At 41.8% G+C, this 21,759-nt stretch overlaps 1 protein-coding gene across 1 annotated transcript in view; it reads left to right on the top strand.

Moving 5' to 3' along the window:
- FBN1 (fibrillin 1) overlaps positions 1-11,394 on the top strand; it is a 236,321-nt gene extending 224,927 nt beyond the window's left edge. The window contains exons 63-66 of the mRNA XM_045395431.3: positions 663-782; positions 5,912-6,143; positions 8,645-8,819; positions 10,009-11,394. Of these exons, the coding sequence (XP_045251366.2) occupies positions 663-782; positions 5,912-6,143; positions 8,645-8,819; positions 10,009-10,398 (917 nt within the window). The 3' untranslated portion in view covers positions 10,399-11,394. The remainder of the gene's footprint in view (positions 1-662; positions 783-5,911; positions 6,144-8,644; positions 8,820-10,008) is intronic.
- Positions 11,395-21,759: the final 10,365 nt, after the last annotated feature.

Genomic DNA, 21,759 nt, shown 5'->3' with positions numbered 1-21,759 from the left:
TGAGATAGCAGATCTGAGCCCAGGGGGGCACCCAGCTAAAACAGTGTGCACAGGTCCTGTATCTTAGAGATTCATGTTTTGTCTCATGCTTGTGTCTAACACACATGCCTTTCCTAAGTATTTCAAGACCTTTTCTGCTCCGTTTTTAATTTAACCTAATAGGGAATAACTCAGTCAAGAAACATAGGCAGACTCTTGACTTTGATTCATTAATTTTCTGGTCACTGGGTCCGGAGCCATAAAGGGATTTCTCCCATGCGGACTAAACATATGAGGAATAGCTCTTCTGGTGATGTTTAATTAAAAGTTTAAATGATATTTTTAGGAGTTCATTGTGGCTTTGACACATTTTGGTTTCTAATTGTGGCACCAAAAAAAAAAAAACCAGCAAACACAAATAACTTATAACTTACAGAGCTGTCCCAGAGAGTGCCTTGGACTTTGCACTAATTTCCTGATCATTTTTATTTGTAGACTTTGCCAGGGCTCTCTGAATGTTTTTTCTCCTTGGACTTAGCAGCAGTTCCAGAAGAGATATTCTTGATTTTTTTGGTGGTAGAATAATGTGTAGGATGTGTAGGGGCCAGATTTCTTATTAGAGTCCGTGTGGCTTCAGAGAGAGACGTTGAGTTGGCATCATGGTGGCTCTGCTTCTTTTTCAGACGTGGACGAGTGCGAGGGTAACCACCGCTGCCAGCACGGCTGCCAGAACATCATCGGGGGCTACCGGTGCAGCTGCCCCCAGGGCTACCTCCAGCACTACCAGTGGAACCAGTGTGTTGGCAAGTAACTTCTCCTCACTCTCAAGATGCATGGCTATCAGCTGCTATGAAGCAAAACACTGCTTTCTTTCTGAAGCTGTAAATGTGTTATTGAAGCAACAAATACTCATTTAAAATTGCCCTAACCTGGTTGAAACCCAAGGGAAGTAACAGTCTTTGCAAAACAGCAAACTAAGAAAAAAAAATTGTAATCAAGGATACTTTGAGAGCATCTGAAATGAAATGCCCCCAGAATTTCTTGAAGCCCAGTATCCTCCACCCTCCTACTGCACTGCTAGTCCTCAGCCCACACTTGAGTTATGTTAACATCAGGGGTCAAAAAATCTTACTTATGACTGAAAAATATCAGCCAGCCAGAGGCTATTTTGAGTGACTTTTGGCCTGAAAATGCCAAAGTAGTTCTGTTCAGCTCTACACATTTTGGGGTAGAGTGCAAGCAGGAGACACAGCAAGATTTTTTCTTCTTTTTTTTTTTTTTTCCCCAAGATTGCTAAGTTCTTTTGATAATTAAGGGAGAGCTACAGACTCTCATTAAATTGAAATGATGTCATCTTTGATTCTACAATGTCATGGGAAAATAACTCTTAATGCACATCACAGAATCAAAACATTGTGAGTTTGGAGGGATACCAGAAGCCGTTTAGCTCAGGCACGTTGTTTTACAGATAAGGACCTAGAAGTCCAGAAAGGGAAGGTAATATGTCCTTGCCCAGTTATGTAGTGACATGCTTGGAACTAGAATCCACAACTCTTAACTTTCTGATTAGAGCTGCCTTTCAAGTGTCACATTCACTTGTTTTTGTTCATTCAGCAAGTGTCTGTGGAGTGCCACTGCAAGCTTGGTGCTTTGGTAACCTGTTCTTGTTGCCACACTATTCGGTAGAGCCCTCCTTAGCAAAAACTCAAAGAATTACTGCTTCCTGGGTGCAGGCTCTGCATTGCAATGGTTCACTTTCATGCAGATGAAGACATATTTGGTGTGTTTTCATTTATCAAAATCATCTCAGTCATCTAGTTTGATTCTACACAGGACAGCTTTGCAGTGGCGCGTCGGGTTGACTGAAGTGACCCCTGTGCTATAGGAGTTTAGACTGCGCAAGTCTCTGGCTAGCTATCTGGTTTTAATTAAAATGTCTTTGTTCATTAGCAGCTCAGGGAGGTCTTTGATGTTAATCATCAGTTTCTGACATTGTTCACAGAACTTCCAGAGTGAACTGCGTTGATCCAGTACCCCGTTTATGAATCTTTCTGTTCTCATTATTTAGGTCTTTTTTTTTTTTTGAGATGGAGTCTCGCTTTATCGCCCAGGCTGGAGTGCAGTGGTGCGATCTTGGCTCACTGCGAGCTTCTCCTCCCGGGGGTTCACACCATTCTCCTGCCTCAGCCTCCCGAGCAGCTGGGACTACCAGGTGCCCGCCACCACGCCCGGCTAATTTTTTTATTTTTAGTAGAGACGGGGTTTCACCGTGTTAGCCAGGATGGTCTCAATCTCCTGACCTCGTGATCCACCCGCCTCGGCCTCCCAAAGTGCTGGGATTACAGGCGTGAGCCACTGCGCCCGGCCTATTTAGGTCCTTTTAATAATGCTGGAGCTAAGTGAAGAAACATAAGAGAGGAAAGGTATGTCGCTCCTGTACCTTATCCTCCTCCTCCTACCATCAGTCTGAGGATAGTAGAGGCGACCAGACCATGCACTAGTGTCTTGGAGATTCTGCTCTAGTCTTGTGAAGATCATCTCCTGGCTGGACACTCTAAAAAAATAAGTTGATTTAGAAGTCAGAAGAAGTTTGGGGTTCTTAATGCCTCCAGCTGCCAAATTGCCCTCATAAATCTTGAGAATTAGAGTTATCTAGAATGAGTATTGCCTTGGGCTAAAATAGCTTCCCCAGAACCACAAGAAACAGAGGAAATCTCTTAGACCAGCCCTTCCTGGATCCTCACTCCCAGGTGGCTGAAAGTTCACTCTTTGGGGTAAGGAGGCCACCGATTTCATTGCTTTCTAGAAGTAAATTTCAAAAATTTAGCTTGCAGACAGACGGAGTTGACCCATTTTCCTCTAGAGAAAGTGAGTAAAGGAAAGCCCATCCTGCCTCTGTGAATTTTCCTATCGGTACTCCCTTAAGGCCACAGCTAACATGAACAGTACAATCTGGATGCTGAAACCTTTGATTTTAGAGGACAGAGTGGTGGGTTTCAACCCACTTTTAAGGAGTGGTTTTCAGACTTTAATGCTATTTTGATAAAACTCGAATTGTCTCTTTTTATAAAACAAACAAAACCCTCGCCAATCTAAGTACCAACTGGAAGAATAAAACAAATATTTTGGAGTGTAAAAAAAATTCCTTGTGGAGTCATTTGCTCCAGAGTGCAGAGGATGAAAAAGGTCAGGAAGAGTGCAAGACATGTTAACCAAATCGTGGTGTTTGTATATTGATACAAAGGGCAAGTGCACAAACATGCTGTTTTTTAAACTGTAAACACTGAATATTTGCCAATTTCTTATTTTAATCTGTGCTCTACTCCATCCTACCTCTCCAACCTAGATAAGCAAGTTTAATTTAAACTTTATTAAATTCTCAGGGAGGGAAGAAAATGTAAAATAAAATATAAAAGAATGTGAAGGGGAGGGGGAGAACTCTTGATCGTTGTAGTAACACAGATAGATGCTCAAAGTTAAAAAGAACCTTAGATCTAGCCTTCCCTCTTTCCTAATATGTAAATCCTTCTCTAACTTCCTTGCTTATCCCAGTTTGGCTTAAATATTACCTTGAAGGGCGCTCACTGTGTCCCAAGATAGCCCAATCTATGTGTAGACAGCTTCTAATACTTAGAAATGTCTTTTTTTGGTATAAAAAAAATCATTTCTCCTCCCTCTAATTTCTCACCATTGGTCCTACTTCTGCTCTTTGGAGGAAAAGACACAGAATAACTCTAAGAATGACAAGTCTTCCCCCTCATATACCCACGCCCTGCAGGTTTTATTAGTCAGGGTCCCAGCAAGAAACAGATGGCTGAGGCCAACCAAAAGTGGGGGACAGGGGACCAGAGCTTGCTCATGCTCCAGAGATCAGCCACGTGGAGCCACGAGCAGGTGGAGAGGGTGGAGGATGGACATGGAGGAGCAAGAAGACATCAGCCCAGGGGTCTTCTCTCCACTGAAGTAAATATGCTTGGTTCTTCATTCTTTGTTTGACATGGAGCTTGGTGCCAATGGTTTCTGTTGCTCTCTATTGCACACTTCGTCCTCAATTTAAAATAAGGAGAAATAACACAGACAATGTGTTGAGCACAGAAAGAGAAAGGGAAGAATGAGAAAGAGAAAATTGTTATTTCCATTTTAAGAGGCCTGGTGCCCAAGTGACCTTGGGTGGAGACTTGAAGGTCTTTGGATACGAAACATCTTCAGACAGGCAAAGTTAAGGTCAAAGACCTGTAGCTGAAGGGAAGGAGGGAAAGAGAGAAGGAAGGAGGGAAAGAAAGAAGGAAGGAGGGAGGGAAGGAGGGAGGGAAGGAAGGAAGGAAGGAAGGAAGGGAGGGAGGGAGGGAGGGAGGGAAGGAGGCATGGAAGGAGGGAAGGAAGGAAGGTAGGCAGGAAGGTAATATGAGTATATACTAAATATAGACAAGTGAGAATCCTTCCCCACCACTTTTATCCACCTGTTTTCTAATTTTAAAAAAAAGAAAAAATAGATTTTTTGAGAAATAGTGTTTTTCTTTATAAATGAATCTGCCTTAGCAAAGAAGGTAAACGTATTACAGGAGAAAGGAAGCACCAGCTTAAATGTGGAGCATCTCTTGAGAGGCACTGTGGTATAAAGGAAAGCACACGGATGGCCTTTGCAGTCCAACAGACCTGGCTGTGAATTTCTGCCCCGCTGCTGCTGGCTATGACATCTTGGAAGAGCTTTCTGAGCCTCACTTTCTTCCGCTGTAAAACAGAGAATATACCGCTTTTTCAGGATTATTAGGAAAGCTAAGGAAATGAATGGGCAATGCCTGTATCCTGTCTATCATAAAACAGGTATCTAATAAACATTCATTTGCTTCCCCTTCCTCGCTTCCATAGGAATTGGGTATTCACTAAGAGAAGGCCAATCTATCTACATTCAAATGAACGTACGACTGAAAATGGGCTATGGCAGTTAAGAAACGTCTTACCAGCAAGTTTCCAACCTGCCCTGCAAAGGCAGGTCTACAAAAATATATTAGAGACTTCCAAAAATTATAAATCAGAAATAATGAGAAACTCATGGTTTTCTCCCTTCTAGTTGATTTTTTTAAGTAAGATTTCTTTTTCCTGCTTCTTAGCATCAGACTTGGCAGGTCCCTGTGGGTAGCCAGTCCTACAGCTTTTGTCTCTCTTGTGGGTTTTCCCCAATTACTGCTCGTGAAGTCTGCACCGATTCTCTTCCAGCCACACTTAGTTTTAGACAGGGCTCAGACACTCTGGGCAGGAGGCTGGTTTGAATAAGGAGGGGGCCGATTCAGTGATGGGAGCAGACATACCAGAAGGCATTATTCATCTCCCAGAACAAGTACCTGGGGGCTTTTGCAGATTTTTGAAAAGGAAGTCCAAATGGGGCAGACACTTGGGGCAGGATATCAGCCCTTGCCAGATCGGCACATCCTGAAATAGGCGGACAGGGAAAGCAGCCTGTGGGAAAATGGTTGACCTCTGCTTTTGAGATATTTGTCTCCTTGCTGGGCACTTGTGAAGCCAGGGCGCAGAGAACTGCAAGATTCCTTCCCTCCCACCTTGAACCCTAAATCCTAGCTATGGACCAGCACCATGTTGGTTTATGACTGGATGTTTCCATGGAGCAGAAGATACCAGTGTTGACTTCTGATGAGAACTGGAGTCTGCTGGTCCTCAGAATGCCATCCTCTAATGCCCTCTGCCTGGTGCATTTGACTTCATCTTCCATGTTTACTCACAACATAGCAAAAAGCCACATCCATGCCCGCATCTTCCTCTGCTGTTGCTCTCCCCACCCAGCCACCTCTGCCTGTCTTCCCTTCCTGACAGCCTAGCTGAGGGCCAGCTGGCCGGCAGCGAGTGGCCAGATCCAATGTCCTCAATAGAAATCTCTGGCTGCTGCCACACATGCCGCTTCTTCTTTTCCCTGCAGATGAAAACGAATGCCTCAGCGCTCACATCTGCGGAGGAGCCTCCTGTCACAACACCCTGGGGAGCTACAAGTGCATGTGTCCCGCCGGCTTCCAGTATGAACAGTTCAGTGGAGGATGCCAAGACATCAATGAATGTGGCTCTTCGCAGGCCCCCTGCAGCTATGGCTGTTCCAACACCGAGGGCGGTTACCTGTGTGGCTGTCCACCTGGTTACTTCCGCATAGGCCAAGGGTAAGCACTGCTCTTCCTGGTCGTGGTTGGAGATTCTGTCATTCGTAATATAATTAAGTCTACTGAACTCAACATTACCTGTCCTAGCAGAGGAGAACCATGCTTTTTGTAATCCTAAAATTAATTCCAGTTAGCTTGGCAAAAGTTTTAGGTTATATTATTTGAAAGGAAGCATCTGGATTTCTGGAAACATCAAACAGAGTAATGAAACTACATCGTAAATATCTCGCTATATGACTTCTCTATCTCATTCTCTTGATCTTCACATCTTGTTGGGAAGTGATTCGTCTCTCTGTAAATACACCTCTGCCAGAACTGGGCTCACCCTGGACACTACTGATCCTCTCTTCTCCTGGGGCAGGGAGGATTCTATCTGGACTTAAAATGCCTTTGTATCTAGCTCCTGTTAGGATAAGTCAAAGACATCCCTTTGGGTTGGAGATCATTTAGGTTTTAAATTATATTTTACATTTCAGACTTGAATGTACATTAAATATTACCAAAGGTGCATTGGGCATGAGAATTGAAACACTTACTGTATTTTCCTGGTAAAAACAAAAACAAAAACAAACAAACAAACAAAAAAAACACTTCCCCAAATTCTAGGTATGTCTGTGTAAGAGTTGGGGCAGGGAAGGCCTATTTTTAGTTTACTCAGTGATTTAAAAGTTTAGTGTTAAGTTTTCAAAGTTTGAATCTTTTTTCCTGCTGAATTAATCTGGACTCGGGTGTCCACCTAGTTTTAGCTGTCCTGAGAGGAAGTGCACATTTTAACTTTTTAATTAGGAACACATAGACGTTAAATATATATATACATTATGTACTCCCCCACATGCATGTACACACACCCCCACACACATCCACACTTACACCAAATTATTAATGTAGCAGTCTTTGATTTCTTGACATACCAACATCAAGTGATTCATTTTGGATCTGGGTAGGTAGAAGAATGTTTCGTGGGAAGCACAGAGAATGCCAGCAATCGGACACAAATTCCCAGATGTTTGTGTCTGGCTCTCAGTAGACTCATTCTTTATAGTTTAATGCCAGAACCATTTTTTCCCAGCAAAAATTGTGACACTCTAAACTGGCTTTTGGCCAGTGGGATTTTGTAGTCACACTTCTTATAAGTGGTGCTCCCGGGATATGAAAATACTGGAAAGGAGTTCTGAGAAAGGAACCAAAGCCTGCAAATTTGCAGTTTACCTCCGAATAATGTAATCATTGTGTGAATGTATAGGCATGCGCACACACCCACAGGCTGAGCATTTATCAGTTCTTTCATTGTATTGTTTCTACATATTTCATGTTGCAAGATAAAGAGGAAAGGAAGTGTATTGGACTCTGGCAAGTTTGGGGGAAACAGTAGGAACCTATAAATTGCTTTGAAATACAACAGATATTCTGTTCATTGGCAACGTATTTTGAATCCTGAGGGTATGTAGGAAAATGAGTTCTAAAGAGCAGATCAGCTATTACAGAAAAACAGATAAATAATCTTTGGTCTACATTATGACCCATTGTTAGAAATCTACCCATTTAAAACAGTTTTGGCCCCTCTGAATCACTAGAGTGGACTCTGCCCCCAAATAAAGATTCTTTTAAGGACCATTCAAATGTTTCAACACATTTGGAAAGAGGAGCTTGATAAATACACATTCCAAGTGGCCTCTGAAATAGTAAGCAGAATAACAAAACAAGGTACTTGTGAAACATTCGAGCCTCCCTCCATAATTTGGCTTTGATAACTGAAAGGCAAAGAAAAACAGCTGAACGAGTTCTCTCTTGGGCATGGGTTTGTTTATCCATCTTCACATGAGTCACAGCCAGTGGCCCTAGTGGTTTTGAATGACTTGAAACAGTTTCCCACAGTTGGGCAAGCTCTGATACATGCATTTTATATACTGCATATCATCATAGTTTATTATTACATTAACCTTCATTATCACCTGGAGCTTTCTTCTTATCCTCAGTAGCATCAGCAAAAGTGACATGTCAAGGAATAGGAGCAATTGCTCCAAAGCTTCAGTGAGGGAGAGTAATGATGGAAGTGGAGGAATGCAAGAAACCCAACAGTGATGTCTCATATCTCGCTCACTCCCATGGAGCCTGTTTCATAAAAAGAAGCCATTTTTATTTAGCCTCCCAAGTTACATGGTCTCCCTCATCGACTATTCTCTTGTTTCTACTCCATGTCTCCTCCCCAATATAAGTACTGAAAAATGCTTTCCATGTGAGGTTTGGAAATGAAGAGATAAATAAATATGCAAGGACAGGGTCTTGAAAGGCAGTAGAAAGAAATCAATACATTCAGGGAACTGGGAATTAGAGGCCAAACAGAGGACCTCAATGTCGTTCTCAGAACTAGCTGATCCTCCAGTGGACAGGCAAGGGCTGTGTCTCCCAAGTGCAGGGAGCAGGCGTCACCAGAACTCTTGTACCACCTACTTTGTCTTCCCATTCTAATTAAAAACATCTATGCTCTCCTTCTGCTGCAGGCACTGTGTTTCTGGAATGGGCATGGGCCGAGGAAACCCAGAGCCACCTGTCAGTGGTGAAATGGATGACAATTCACTCTCCCCAGAGGCTTGTTACGAGTGTAAGATCAATGGCTACCCCAAACGGGGCAGGAAACGGAGAAGCACAAATGAAACGGATGCCTCCAATATCGAGGTGGGTTAGAAGGTAGTTTCTCCTGATGTCTCCTATAGTGGAAAGTCCTTCCAGATTCCTGTGGTTTCCTCCAAGGATGCTCCAAAGTGTGAAAAACCTCCCCAGGGAGAAGCTCCAGACATTCCCTGAGCTCCAGGCTGTATTTTACAAGAGGCCATGGGGCTTTCTGGAGTTTCTTGCTGCTTTTCGGGAGTGCCCATTTGAAGGTTTTCACATACTTGCTCATTTCCTGTGTCTCGCCAAAAAAGAGTCAAATACCCACCCAAAGTCTGCTGAAAGGATAAGGTCTGAGATCCAGGACAGCAAGTGGGCAGAATAGCGAAGTGACATAGTGCTCCCTACATAGGGATGCCAAGTTCTGAAAGCTAGAGGCTCCTGTACTGAAAAGAGCCATGTGGAGTGTGAGGGAACTTGGATCGTAGACAAAAATAACGTGGAGCTGAAGCAGCCTGGTCTCCTTTGCCTACGGCTGCTGCAGCCTTTCAGTCAGCTCAGAAGTGCACAGATATTCACCCAGACCTCTGGCTCTGGGCCCATAGAATCCAGCACATGTGGTCCCAGAGGGGCAAGCAAGAAGCCAGGTGAAAAGCATTGCATATTAGCAGATCATCACAGTCAGGAAGTAGGCTCATAGGTGTGTCCTTAGGAGGAGATGGTTTTGCGTCAGTGAATCAAATTGAAATAGTCTGGTTCTTCCTATTGGTGCTGCAGCCCATCTGCTGTCGTTTAAGAAATGAGATAAGTCTTTGGAAAGAAAATAATCTATTAAAACAGTGGTTCTCAAACTTGAGCGTGCATCTGAATCACCTACTAGGTCTTGTTAAAACTGATTGCTGGGAGACATCCCCAGGTTTCTGATTCAGTCGTTCTGGGGTGATGCCGAGAATTTGCATTTCTAACAGATTCCCAGGTGATGCTGATGCAGCTTGTTCAGGGACTACACTTTGAGACCTCCAGATACAAATGATTCCAACCTGCCTTTCTCCCTGACATCAGTTCATATTTTCAAATATTACAAATATGTGCCAATTTAGTACATTCGTGGTCTAAACAAAATGCTTTCAATATTGTATATGCAGCATAAGGCAGAAAATTGTATTAGTGTGAAATTTGAGTGATTTTTTCTTTAATATGACAGCTAAGTAGCATATGTACATTGCATTTAACACATTGCCATGTGTCTTTCCAGGATCAGTCTGAGACAGAAGCCAATGTGAGTCTTGCAAGTTGGGATGTTGAGAAGACGGCCATCTTCGCTTTCAATATTTCCCACATCAGTAACAAGGTTCGAATCCTAGAACTCCTTCCAGCTCTTACAACTCTGACGAATCACAACAGATACTTGATCGAATCTGGAAATGAAGATGGCTTCTTTAAAATCAACCAAAAGGAAGGGATCAGCTACCTCCACTTCACAAAGAAGAAGCCAGTGGCTGGAACCTATTCATTACAAATCAGTAGTACTCCACTTTATAAAAAGAAAGAACTTAACCAACTAGAAGACAAATATGACAAAGACTACCTCAGTGGTGAACTGGGTGATAATCTGAAGATGAAAATCCAGGTTTTGCTTCATTAATTCACCATCCAGAGACCAAATAATTAAAAGAAAAACAAATATAGATAGGTAGAACTATATTTTCCCCCAATCAGAATCATCATATCATAGGTACAATCTTTCACCAAGTAAATTTGTATAAATAAGCACTATTCTTGTATTACCAAAGCAAGGTACAGGTGACTACCCTAGTTCAAAACAACCACTTTCTCAGGCTTCTCGTGTGTGTAGCTAAGCTACCTTGTCATATGTGTTGATTCTTGAAAACTGGGACATGTATTTCCATTGGGGGTTGGCCATTTATGCTGACACGCCATCCTTCCACAAACATACAGGAACGTGCTTTCAATTGATGGACTACTCTGTTTTTTGCAAATTTGTAAACTTTGCTTCTCCAAATACCAGTACTAGGTTGGCCATTTATGATACCTATTTGGTGCTAGTAAATTTTCAAACTAGATTTATAAATGCACTGTAATATTTACACAACTTAGAAACCAAATTACAAGTATTCAGTTCCAATACTTCATTAATTTCAATCAACCAAAGTTAGTTCAGTAGCTTATCTCAGTTATGAGTATAATACATTACATGTAAATTAAGTGTGTGTATACTGTAATCGTGCTATTTTTTATCATTGAAACATTTATAAACTAGAATAATAATGCCCTTAATGTGAGGGTTTGTAATGGTGCTTATTAAGACCAAAGACTTGTTAAATGTATACACCAAATGGTAATGAAATTTCTGTGACTGGCCCACGCGTGCATAGAGGTCTGGGAGGACCAGGAAACAGCCTCAGTGGCCAGAGGATCACCAGTGCATCCTTCATCACAGCATGTGCAATATGCCAAGATTACCCTCGGTCATTCCTGTCAACAAGGGGTCAATGTCATAAATGTCACAATAAAACAATCTCTTCTTTTTTTTAGTTTACCCCTTGGCTTTGTGTTCTTGCATGGATTTGGGGTTGGAGGGGCCATTCTGGATGCTAAATAAAGTCTCCTGGATTTAAATTATCCTGGGTCTGTTAGTTATGGCTTATAAAAGTACCAAATGTATAACCACTAGAAGAAAATTTAACATATAAGTTGATCCCTTGTTTTATCCATTGAAGATAGCAGAGTCTGGTGTCATTAACCTGACTTGCTTGTGAGAAATTTAGATTGTAGAGTCATTTCTGAAACACGACCTAACTAATCTTGTGACTTTTAAACTTTCAGATTTAAATAGTTTTAAATATCAAGTTCAGTCATTGTCTTAGAGCACGTGAATTTCATTATAATAGATTTATCATGCCCCCCTCTCAAATACACACAGTTTTGGCAAGACTTAGGTGTTCTGTTCCATTTTTTTCCCCCTAAACATCTTTTGTTAGTCAATGCTCATCTAATTACAAAGGGATAATCCCAGACTGTATCTAATTGCTATAACTTTTGGTTTCTTAATGTCATAATTTTAAAAGTCTGTTTTATTTTAAGTGCAATATTGAGTATTTAGCTGTTAGGCTCATTCCGTTGATATGAAATAATTTTTTAAATCCCTAAGGGCAGGAAAGCATTTCATGGTAGTGAAAATAAGGGGAAATAAGATTGCTGCATGAAAGTGGAGGGTGGAGAAACTAGGTAGGACACAGGAACGTGCTCTCAAAATCTTTGAAGAGCTCAGCTGAAAAAAATGGAGTAGATTTCGCTCATACTATTCTGGAAGGCAAAACCAGGGTCAGCTGATGTCAGTCCCAGTTTAATACACACGGTCCCAATTATAGAGCTACTCACTGAAAGAATGGGTTTCCTTGCACTGTGGTGAGCTCCCTGTCACAAGATAGAAGAGTTTCAGTCTAGGCTTAATGGCAACCATTGGACAAAGATGCTTTCTTCCACCTAACAGGCCATGAACATCTTGAAGGTATTTTTGTATTTCTAATTTTGTTCATAATAGGTGCTCAACAGAATGAGCTGAATGGCTATTACAAAGGGGGGTTGTACCTTGGGTAAGAGGTTAAAATATAATTCAAAATTTCCGTCTAACTCTGCACCTATGGAACCATGTGATAGAGGTGTATTAAAATTGTTAGTGAAGAATATATAGCATATGGTAAACAACAGTTTGCATATGGAAAATGTCTTTGATAATTTAACCAGAACTGCATTATATTCAATAATGGATTTTCTTTATAACAAACAACAGGAGAAAATGGAGTTGGCACACAGTGGATCACTTTGATATTTTTAATAGTCCAAGTCTGGATTTTATTTATTCCAGAGCCAACAATTTTGAACAGCATATTTTCCATGTTTCTGACTGTAACAAAACATTTTCCTCATTGTTCCATTGTAAATATTCCTCTTGTTGGAACCCTTTTTAATCCTGAGATTTCAACCTGTACCTTTCAATTGTCTGTGACCTTTCAATTTCACTTTCAATAGTTGAAGAACTTGGCTTTGTAAATCTCTCAGAAGCTTGAAAATATCTTGTCTCTACCCCCTCAGCCCATTTCATTTGCCAATAATTATTTTGTAAGTAGGGTTGAAATGAACTCAGCTGGCCTTGTGAAATGTTTAAACTTGCACAAACAACTACATTTTTGTTCAACAAATAGCAGTTTACTCAGCCAAAATCACTTTGGACATTGCCATTACAAATACTGTTAAACTTCAGAAATCATGTCTGTAAATTAGATGAGCCAAAATAAAGGACAATTGGGTTGATGCTGTATTAGTATCCTTAAAAGTTACATACCCATAAACTGTTAGGGATTTTAAAATTACCGTCAACTTGGTCCACAGAATATACTTTATCCTGGTTTTAACTATAGTTCTTAGAGAACTGTATTAGAAATGTAATTATTATAAATGTAATTATTAAATGATGTAAGGACATTGTTTTTAAAGTTAGAAGATCATTACTGGCAGAAATATTAGTTTCACATTTATAGCTGAAGACAGATATTTACCCCTTGCCAGTTTAAAATAACACTTTGTAAAAAAGAAGAAAAAAACCAATTTACTTCATTATGCTTTTTTTGAAACCCAATATGAGCCTGACATTACGTATGAGTTAGGAAAGGATTGTCTATATTATTCTAAGTTTTAGGGTTAGAGAGATAGAAGAAGGCCGTATATTTGATTTTGCAAATTTCCATGTGTATTCATGACTGGGTTTATTTACAGGATTGGATCTCAGTTAAAGGCATTCTCATAAATATCTGCATAAACATGAGGGTCTTGTACATTTGACACCCGACATGCATTTGGCAAGACCTGACAAAATTCACAAAATCTGTTGTTTCAACTAACTGCTAATAAATCTAAAATGTTTTCTTTTTTTCAAACAAAGTCATAAACCTCGTTTTAGGACATAGGCTGCTTTGAATCCTTGATTCAAACCTGAATTATGGCTGGGCACTGTGGCTCACGCCCGTAATCCCAACACTTTGGGAAGCCAAGGTGGGCAGATCACCTGAGGTCAGGAGTTTGAGACCAGCCTGGCCAACGTGGTGAAACCCCATCTCTACTGAAAATACAAAAATTAATCAGGCATGATGGTGCGCACCTGTAGTCCCAGCTACTCGGGAGACGGAGGCAGGAGAATTGCTTGAACCCAGGAGGCGGAGGTTGCAGTGAGCTGAGATCACACCACTGCACTCCAGCCTGCATGGAAGAGTGAGACTCCATCTCAAAAAGAAAAAAGAAAAAAAAATCTGAATTATAACCTCGACAAATGGATGTCAGTTTCATTTTTTATTGTTGGATGGTAGAAGGTGCATCCTTTTTAACTGAACCAAATTATAGCAGGTAAGTGGGTGCGATTTCTGGCCAGCTCCACCCTGTGCTGTCTATTCATTGTGATTTTTGATCTTTGTGACCATTCCCATTTCATAAATGAAGGCAAAATGATCCTCTCTTTGCTCCCCTGTGCCCTTTGTGGGTTGGTTATGGTGTCAGCTAGAAGGCATCAAGCCTTCCAAGTACTTCTGGAATCCATAGCTTGGGTTCAAATCTAAGTAACACAGAGGTGGAGATTTTAAGCAAAAAGCAGCTGCTCCATTGAGCGTTTCCTGACTTCCGTATCCCACCTGATGTATTCTTTGCAGCTGTGCTGGGAGTTGCAGAAATAAGGAGAAATCTGTTTCCTTTTTACCCTGAAATACTCTCTTGGGGAGAATTAAAGCAAACCTACATGATCAAATTTTTTCTTCTCCTGGAAATGGAGACGTTTGAAAACATCCTGATGATAATCACACATCCCATCAGTCCCGCTAGACAGTGACAGAAAGAGGTCACAGGCCTTTGTAGTTGTGTCTACATGGTGAACTCTGCTCTGTGTGGCCCCACCAGCTCTGCTATGGAGAAGTCCAGACCTGTCAGAAAAGATTAATGAGACCTGAATATATCAGAATTTCCAAGGCTCAACAGACGAGATTGGGTTTGTGTCTGTGTATTTTTGTAACTACATGAAATCAGCACGATGTGCTGCTCAGCCTTTCTGTCTTCAGCTGTATGGAGATGATCGCTCTTTGGGCAGGCCCGTGATCAGGCCGGGTGGCAAGCTCCTCCCTGAGGCCTGCTGCTTCCTGCGCCTTTGTGGCTTGGCTTCCGTGGGCTCTCTGGTGGGTCATTCACAGGAGGTGTGGTGCCTCCAGCGGAGGAGTCGGCGTGCTGTGGAACCAGCTCCCCAGGAGAAAATGGCTCCTGATCTCATGCCTACATGTTCACCCCCACAGGCCTCACCCCTGCCGGGAGAGGACATGGAAGCCAGGTGCACCGTCCTTAAAAGCTGATGCTTTCAGACTTGATATTTTTTTTCCTAGCGTCAGTGATCCCTGGTTTACAGAGCTTTGACCTTTCTGTGGGCTGCAAAGAAAGTTCCCTGAGAGCTCATTTTGCTCCTGAGGAGCACCTGCCTGAAAGTCCTGATACTGCAGGACATCTGGGGTCAGAAAGCTGTGGTGAAGTCTTAGTTCCATCCCTTTCTAGTTATTCCACCCAGGGCAACTCCTTGATGTCTCTCAGCCTTGTTATTGTGGATAATAGTAACACCTTCCCTATACCTTTGCAGGACCATTGTTACCCACTATATATAAAAATTTAACACTTCTGTAGAACTTCACAGTTTTAACAAGCACTTGTGAACTGTGACCTCTGATCCTCAATCCTCACCTCAATCCTAGATTTTTATCATCCTCATCATGCACAAGTTGGGGTCTCTTGCCAAAGGTCTCTCACACTAAAGAGTTGTGACTGAGACTAAAAGCTCCAGATCTTCTGATGACACTGCATGCCCAGTTCACTGTGCATGCCAGAAGAATGAATCAAATGTAACACAAGAAAGCAAAATAGGAATCTGTAAGCTACAAATTACATTTGTGATTCAAGATCTAGGCTTCTCTCTGCTCTTCTAGAAACCAAGAGAAGGCCGAGGAGAGGGTGGGCCATATTGTTCTCAGTCCTCTTGCTCCTCTGATTACTCCCCTCCCTCACCCCTCCGGAAATCCCATCATGGCCCCTGTAACCCGCCGCTGCTAAAAGAGGCCTCTGATGGCAAGGACTGGGCCTGCTTTGTCCTTGTAGCTTTATCACCCAGCTCAGTGCCTGGCACATAGTAGGCACTTAATATGTGTTGAAAGGATCAATGACTGAGATTAGGAGAAGGAAAATAGGTTGCTCTTCTGCAGAGATTTTTCCTGTTTCTCCTCTCTGTCTCTTCCTCTTCATCTCCCTCCGTTCCTTTGTTTTCCTGAAAAAATATTTTCTGAGCACTTGCCTTGAGCCATCTGCATGAAGCAGTAGAGACAAAGATGAACGAAGCCAGGTTCCTAGCGCAGAGGTACTTTCAACTAAGGGGTAGCAGAGCAACTCTCTCACAGCTCTAGTCTTAGTGGGGATGTGAGCCTTTGAGGCTCTGAAATGAAGTAGCAGGGTGTATGATCTTCAGTGCCGTGGTCCCAGAAATCAGGAGGCAAGCTATGTTCATGTAGTACGTTCCTTCTGACATCTGTAAAGCCCCGTGTCTAGATCCTCATGAATCACTGAAATTAAAACACCCTTCTAACCTATCTTCCCCATATAAAGCTGTGGTAATTTTCACATAAAATGGTGGTTTTCAATGGTGAGTTCATTTTTAAAGTTAAATTTCTATACTTAAATGAAACTTACTCTGAAATCCAATACATAAAATATAAGCAGAGCTTCGTGGGTTAAAGCAAAGCTAGGCAGCCTGGAGACACTCACTGCCTCCAAGATAATTCTTATTAAAAATTATAACAAAGACTGAGTGTGGGGGCTCATGCCTAGAATTTTAGCAGTTTGAGAGGCTGAGGCAGGTGGATTCCTTGAGCCCAGCCTGGGCAACATAAGGAGACCCTATCTCTACAAAAAATACAAAAATTAGCCAGGTATGGTGGCACATGCCTGTAGTTCCAGCTACTGGGGAGGCCAAGGCAGGAGGATTACTTGAGCCTGGGAGGTCAAGGCTGCAGTGAGTCATGATCACACTGCTGCATTCCAGTCTGGACAGACATATTTCATACTGTAAAGGACCCTTTTCTTTCCAATGTGTGTGTGTGTGTGTTTGTGTGTGTGTGTTTGTGTGTGTGTGTAAAAACAATATACACATAAAATGTATATGTATGATTGATTCTATGAATAGAAAAGAAAAATAATATATAAAGTTAATTTTTTTAGATGAAATTTCGCTCTTGTTGCCTAGGCTAGATTGAAATGGCATAATCTCGGCTCACTGCAACCTCCGCCTCTGGGGTTCAAGTAATTCTCCTGCCTCAGCCTCCCAAGTAGCTGGGATTACAGGCGCCCACCACCATGCCCAGCTAATTTTGTATTTTTCGTAGAGATGGGGTTTCTCCATGTTGGTCAGGCTGGTCTCAAACTCCCGACCTCAGGTGATCTGCCCATCTGGGCCTCCCAAAGTGCTGTGATTACAGGCTTGAGCCACTGCACCAGGCCATATAGAGTTATTTTTAAATATTGGTACTTTAAGTCTTTGGTTCTTAAATTAGGAAGTTATAAAAATTTTTATGATATTTATATGTGGCAAGAATGGACTACAAGCTCACCAACCCTGTATTTTTTCTCCTGGGCCCACAGAAAGATGGCATATCCTAACTTCTTCTGCCGTTAGGTTGGAGCTGGGTGACGTGATTCTAACCAGCGGGATGTCAGAAGAAGTGATGTATATCATTTTCAGGTCTAGCTGAGAAAACACTTGTGCAATCATCCACACTCACAAGAAATAAACTGTCTTGTAGTAAACCATTGATATCTGGGGACTTCTTGTTGTACCAGCTACATTAATTACCCTCATACAAATAAATACATAATAAATAAATAAATAAATATTCTCCACTTTTTCACTATAAAGAATCCATAGCAATAGTTCTAAAACTTGGTTGCATGTTAGAACCACTTAGGATGCTTTAAAAAAAAAAAAAAATCCCAGTGTCCTGACTGCACCCCAGAGCAGTTAATTCAGAATCTGGATTTGAGGTTCAGCCATTATGCATTTTAAAAGCTCTCCAGTTGACTGCAATTTGCAGCCATGGTTGAGAACCACTGCTCTAAATCTTTCGACAACACAGATGAGGGTGTTTTCTTGGGGAAATCCACCATTTAATTCTGATATGCGTCCTTCCACTATCGTTATCGCTAGTCAGCATGACATTGCGTTAGCACCTAACAACACTAACCATGCCATTTCCTCACTCTGTGAGCTGTGTTTTTACTGGAGTTTGCGGCGTGTCGTCAGTAGTCAAGAATCAAGCAGCAGTGAGGTGTGGATGCTGCCACGTGGTTTCCTACATTAACCAGCTACCTGACTCCTCTCACGCTAGCCTTGGGCAACATTGCAATTCTTGCCTCCACACTGGGTAGTTCCCAGGGAGTCAGCGTGTCCAATGTGAAGTCTGTCCACAGCAAAATACTGGAGAAACTCCCTAAAATATACAAATCAGAAACAGGGCCCAGTTAACTCAAGCTGCCTCATACCACTCTTTACAAAACTGGAAAACAGAGATTAATTCTTTTGAAAAAATAGTTCGTTGGAGTGAAAATAGAAACTTTTTCTTTTCAAGAAGCTATCAGTTTCTGCTAAAAGTGTGCAGTGGTAGGATACAGGCTGGGCTACCAACCAGCATGCTGACCAACCTCCAGGCTCAAGAGAACTGATCTTGAAATGCTGAAGTTAAAGCATGGCAGGGGTAATGCATTCTGTTACCTCAAATTTAAACCTTTCCTATGCCTCCCTAGAAGTTTTCTGATTCAGAAAACCGCAAAAGAAAAATTGAAGACAAATCAGCTACAGAAAAGTGGGATGTTGTTGCCAATATGAGGGTCAGAAAAAGGAACTTTAAAATATATTTTGAATAAGAAAGCTCAATTATATGTTGGTATATTTCATGTGTAAGGGACTAACGCTGTGCAATTATACACAGTAAAAAGATGTGAAATAAAAAAGTTGTTTCAAGTAAGTTTAAATGTTATGTTTCATTCAATGCATGCAGTAAATTCTCTGTGTAAAATGTGAAGAAAGAGATCTATTTTAGTTTTTCCTGTCCTTAGTAAATAAATGCTGAATAATCAATGTTTAAAGAGTATCCACCTTGAAGGGCAACAAATTACTGTCCTACCTAGAGCAGCCACACGTCAGCCTAGCCTGCCTTAAAGTCTCCTGGAGCAGTGTTTCCCAGACTTTAATGTGCACACACACCAATTGCAAGTGTTGTTAAAATGCAAATTTTGAGTCTGAAGGGCTGGTATACGGCCCAAGATTCTGCATTTCTAACAAACACCCATGGGATGCTCATATTGCTCCAACAGAATTCTGTTTACAAAAACAGGCCACCAGACCACAGTTACAGTTTGCAGTTTGAATTTTTAAAATATTGCATCAAATATTATTTGTTATAGGTGCTGAGCTTGTTCTGGAAGAGTGTCCCACTTACCTTGCCTTAGTCCAGGTCCTGGGTGTAGCCTGTGGACCACACTTCCAGGAGTGAGATCCTAGCGGAATGGCTCTTGGCTGTTGTCCCTGCTCTGTGACTGATTTGCACTTCTCTTTCCATTCAGTCCAATTTCATTCCCCCCAGCCTGCATCTTCTCCGTACCGCTGGTTCTCATTATACGTAAAATGGGTTCAAAGGCCCTGAATTTCAAGAAGACTCTGCCATGTGTGCTAATTGTGCATATGTTGTTTCTGAAATTTCAGCTCCTCCTGAATGAAACTCTATGAAAGAGAAATAATATTTAGAGTGCTCCACTACAGTTGTGGATGCTGCACTTCCTGATAGTGTATATGTGCATGCATGTATGTGTGTATACTGCACATCCTCTTTTACTTTTTTTATTTTTGACATGAGGTCACACAGTGTCACCCATGCTGGAGTACAGTGGTGTGATCATAGCTCACTACAGCCTTGAACTTCTGGTCTCAACCAATCCTCCTGCCTCAGCCTCCTGAGTAGCTATGACTACAGGTGTGCACCATTACTCCCAGCTAACTTTTTTTTCTTATTTTTTGTAGAGATGAAGTCTCACTCTTTTGGCCAGGCTGGTCTTGAACTCCTGGCCTTGAGTGATCCTCCCACATTGACCTCCCAAAGTGTTGGGATCATAAGTGTGAGCCACCATGCCCAGTCTATCCTCTTTTAAAATGGAGTTCATAAATTTTTTTTTTTTAGACGGAGTCTTGCTGTGTCGCCCAGGCTGGAGTGCAGTGACATGATCTCAGCTCACTGCAAGCTCCGCCTCCCAGGTTCACACCATTCTCCTGCCTCAGCCTCCCAAGTAGCTGGGACTGCAGGTGCACGCCACCACGCCCGGCTAATTTTTTGTATTTTTTTTAGTAGAGACGGGATTTCACTGTTTTAGCCAGGATGATCTCAATCTCATGACCTCATGATCCGCCCACCTCGGCCTCCCAAAGTGCTGGGATTACAGGCGTGAGCCACCTTTAAAAAAACTTTTTGAATGGTCTTTCAAGCAAAAACATTTTGCTTTCTCTTGGTTGGGCATTTATTCTCTACCTAGTATAATCGGAATACTTATTGGTGTTACTCTGCTTTTTTTAGAGAGCTTTTGTCAGGAGATTAACATGCAAAGAACATATCAAAATGAACAGGCTTAAAAGGACCTTCAACTCCTTCAATAGTGGAGGACAAGTCTGATTTGTTTTTAAAAGATGAACTAAACTGTGCTGGCTTAAGATGACCTCAGATAATCCATTATTCCTTCATTGCTCTTATTCTTCAAGTATGTGTCCTCTTTTTTGAAAACATATTGACATGATTACCAAAATCTCAACATACCGATCTGATGAGATGGTTGATCCTCATCAAGTTGATATTTTATACTGGGCAGGAATGCTTAACGATATCTTTCAACTCAGATTTCATCACACAAGCTTGTGTCTACAGCCCACTTACAAAAATACAAAGCAAGGTCCCTTTTAGCATGGTTTCCTCACCATCTATTTCCAAAGAACTCAATAATCTGCCCCCTCCCTTCCCCGTCTGGCCTCTGCTCCATTTGTCACAAACCACAAGAGCACTTTTATCCAAATAGATAGGCCCATTTACTCACATACGGAGCAGCAAGTATACACAAAAATCCACTTTAGAAGAGAGGGTCAGTGGGAAGCCAAGGGAAGCATTGCTCTAGCGGCAGAGGGCCATGAAGCCCTCCCATTGCACAGGGGGATGTTATAAGGAGGCAGTACAGCAAGTTTTCCTTATATTTTAAGCCAACAAGTTTTTCTGCGTCTTAGTAAATATTAATTGAGATCTTCTATTTGCTTTGCACTGTGCTAGGCTTTAGGGAGAATACAGGTTTACAACATTGAGCCACTTATTCACAATTTATCAGCAAGAGTACCACATATGAAGCCACTCACTATCTGGGCACACGCACGCCCTCACACACACATAAAGATATACAAATTATTGGATTTCTACAATGTTTCGAGTAGTTCAGAAATAGCTTATTTACTTTTTGCAACCATCCCGCAAGGTTGGGTATCACTGAGCTCTTCTTATCGATGGAGAATATGAGGCCCGGGAAGGGTGAGTAATCTTCCCAACACGACAGGGCTGTCAAGTGGCAGAGATGGGACTCAATCCTAAATTTATCTAACTTTGTTTTGGTCAAGAAAACCTCCAGTGGCTTGAACTGATAAAAGTGTATTTGTGGCCCAAAGTCCTCTGCAGGTGTTCCTGGCTGGCTGGGCTCTTCTGGGAGGTGATTCTGCAAGCGGTGACTCAGGAACCCAGTCCTTTCCATCTTGAAGCTCTGCTATTTCCAACAGGTGGCATTTAAGTCATCAGAAGACTGAATGATGATGGCACATTAGATACTGTGACAACTCTTACCC

The sequence above is a fragment of the Macaca fascicularis genome, chromosome 7 (assembly GCF_037993035.2).
Source record: "Macaca fascicularis isolate 582-1 chromosome 7, T2T-MFA8v1.1".
NCBI lineage: Eukaryota > Metazoa > Chordata > Mammalia > Primates > Cercopithecidae > Macaca > Macaca fascicularis.
Note: the sequence above shows the minus strand (reverse complement) of the source record. Positions and strands in the feature narration are given on the sequence as shown.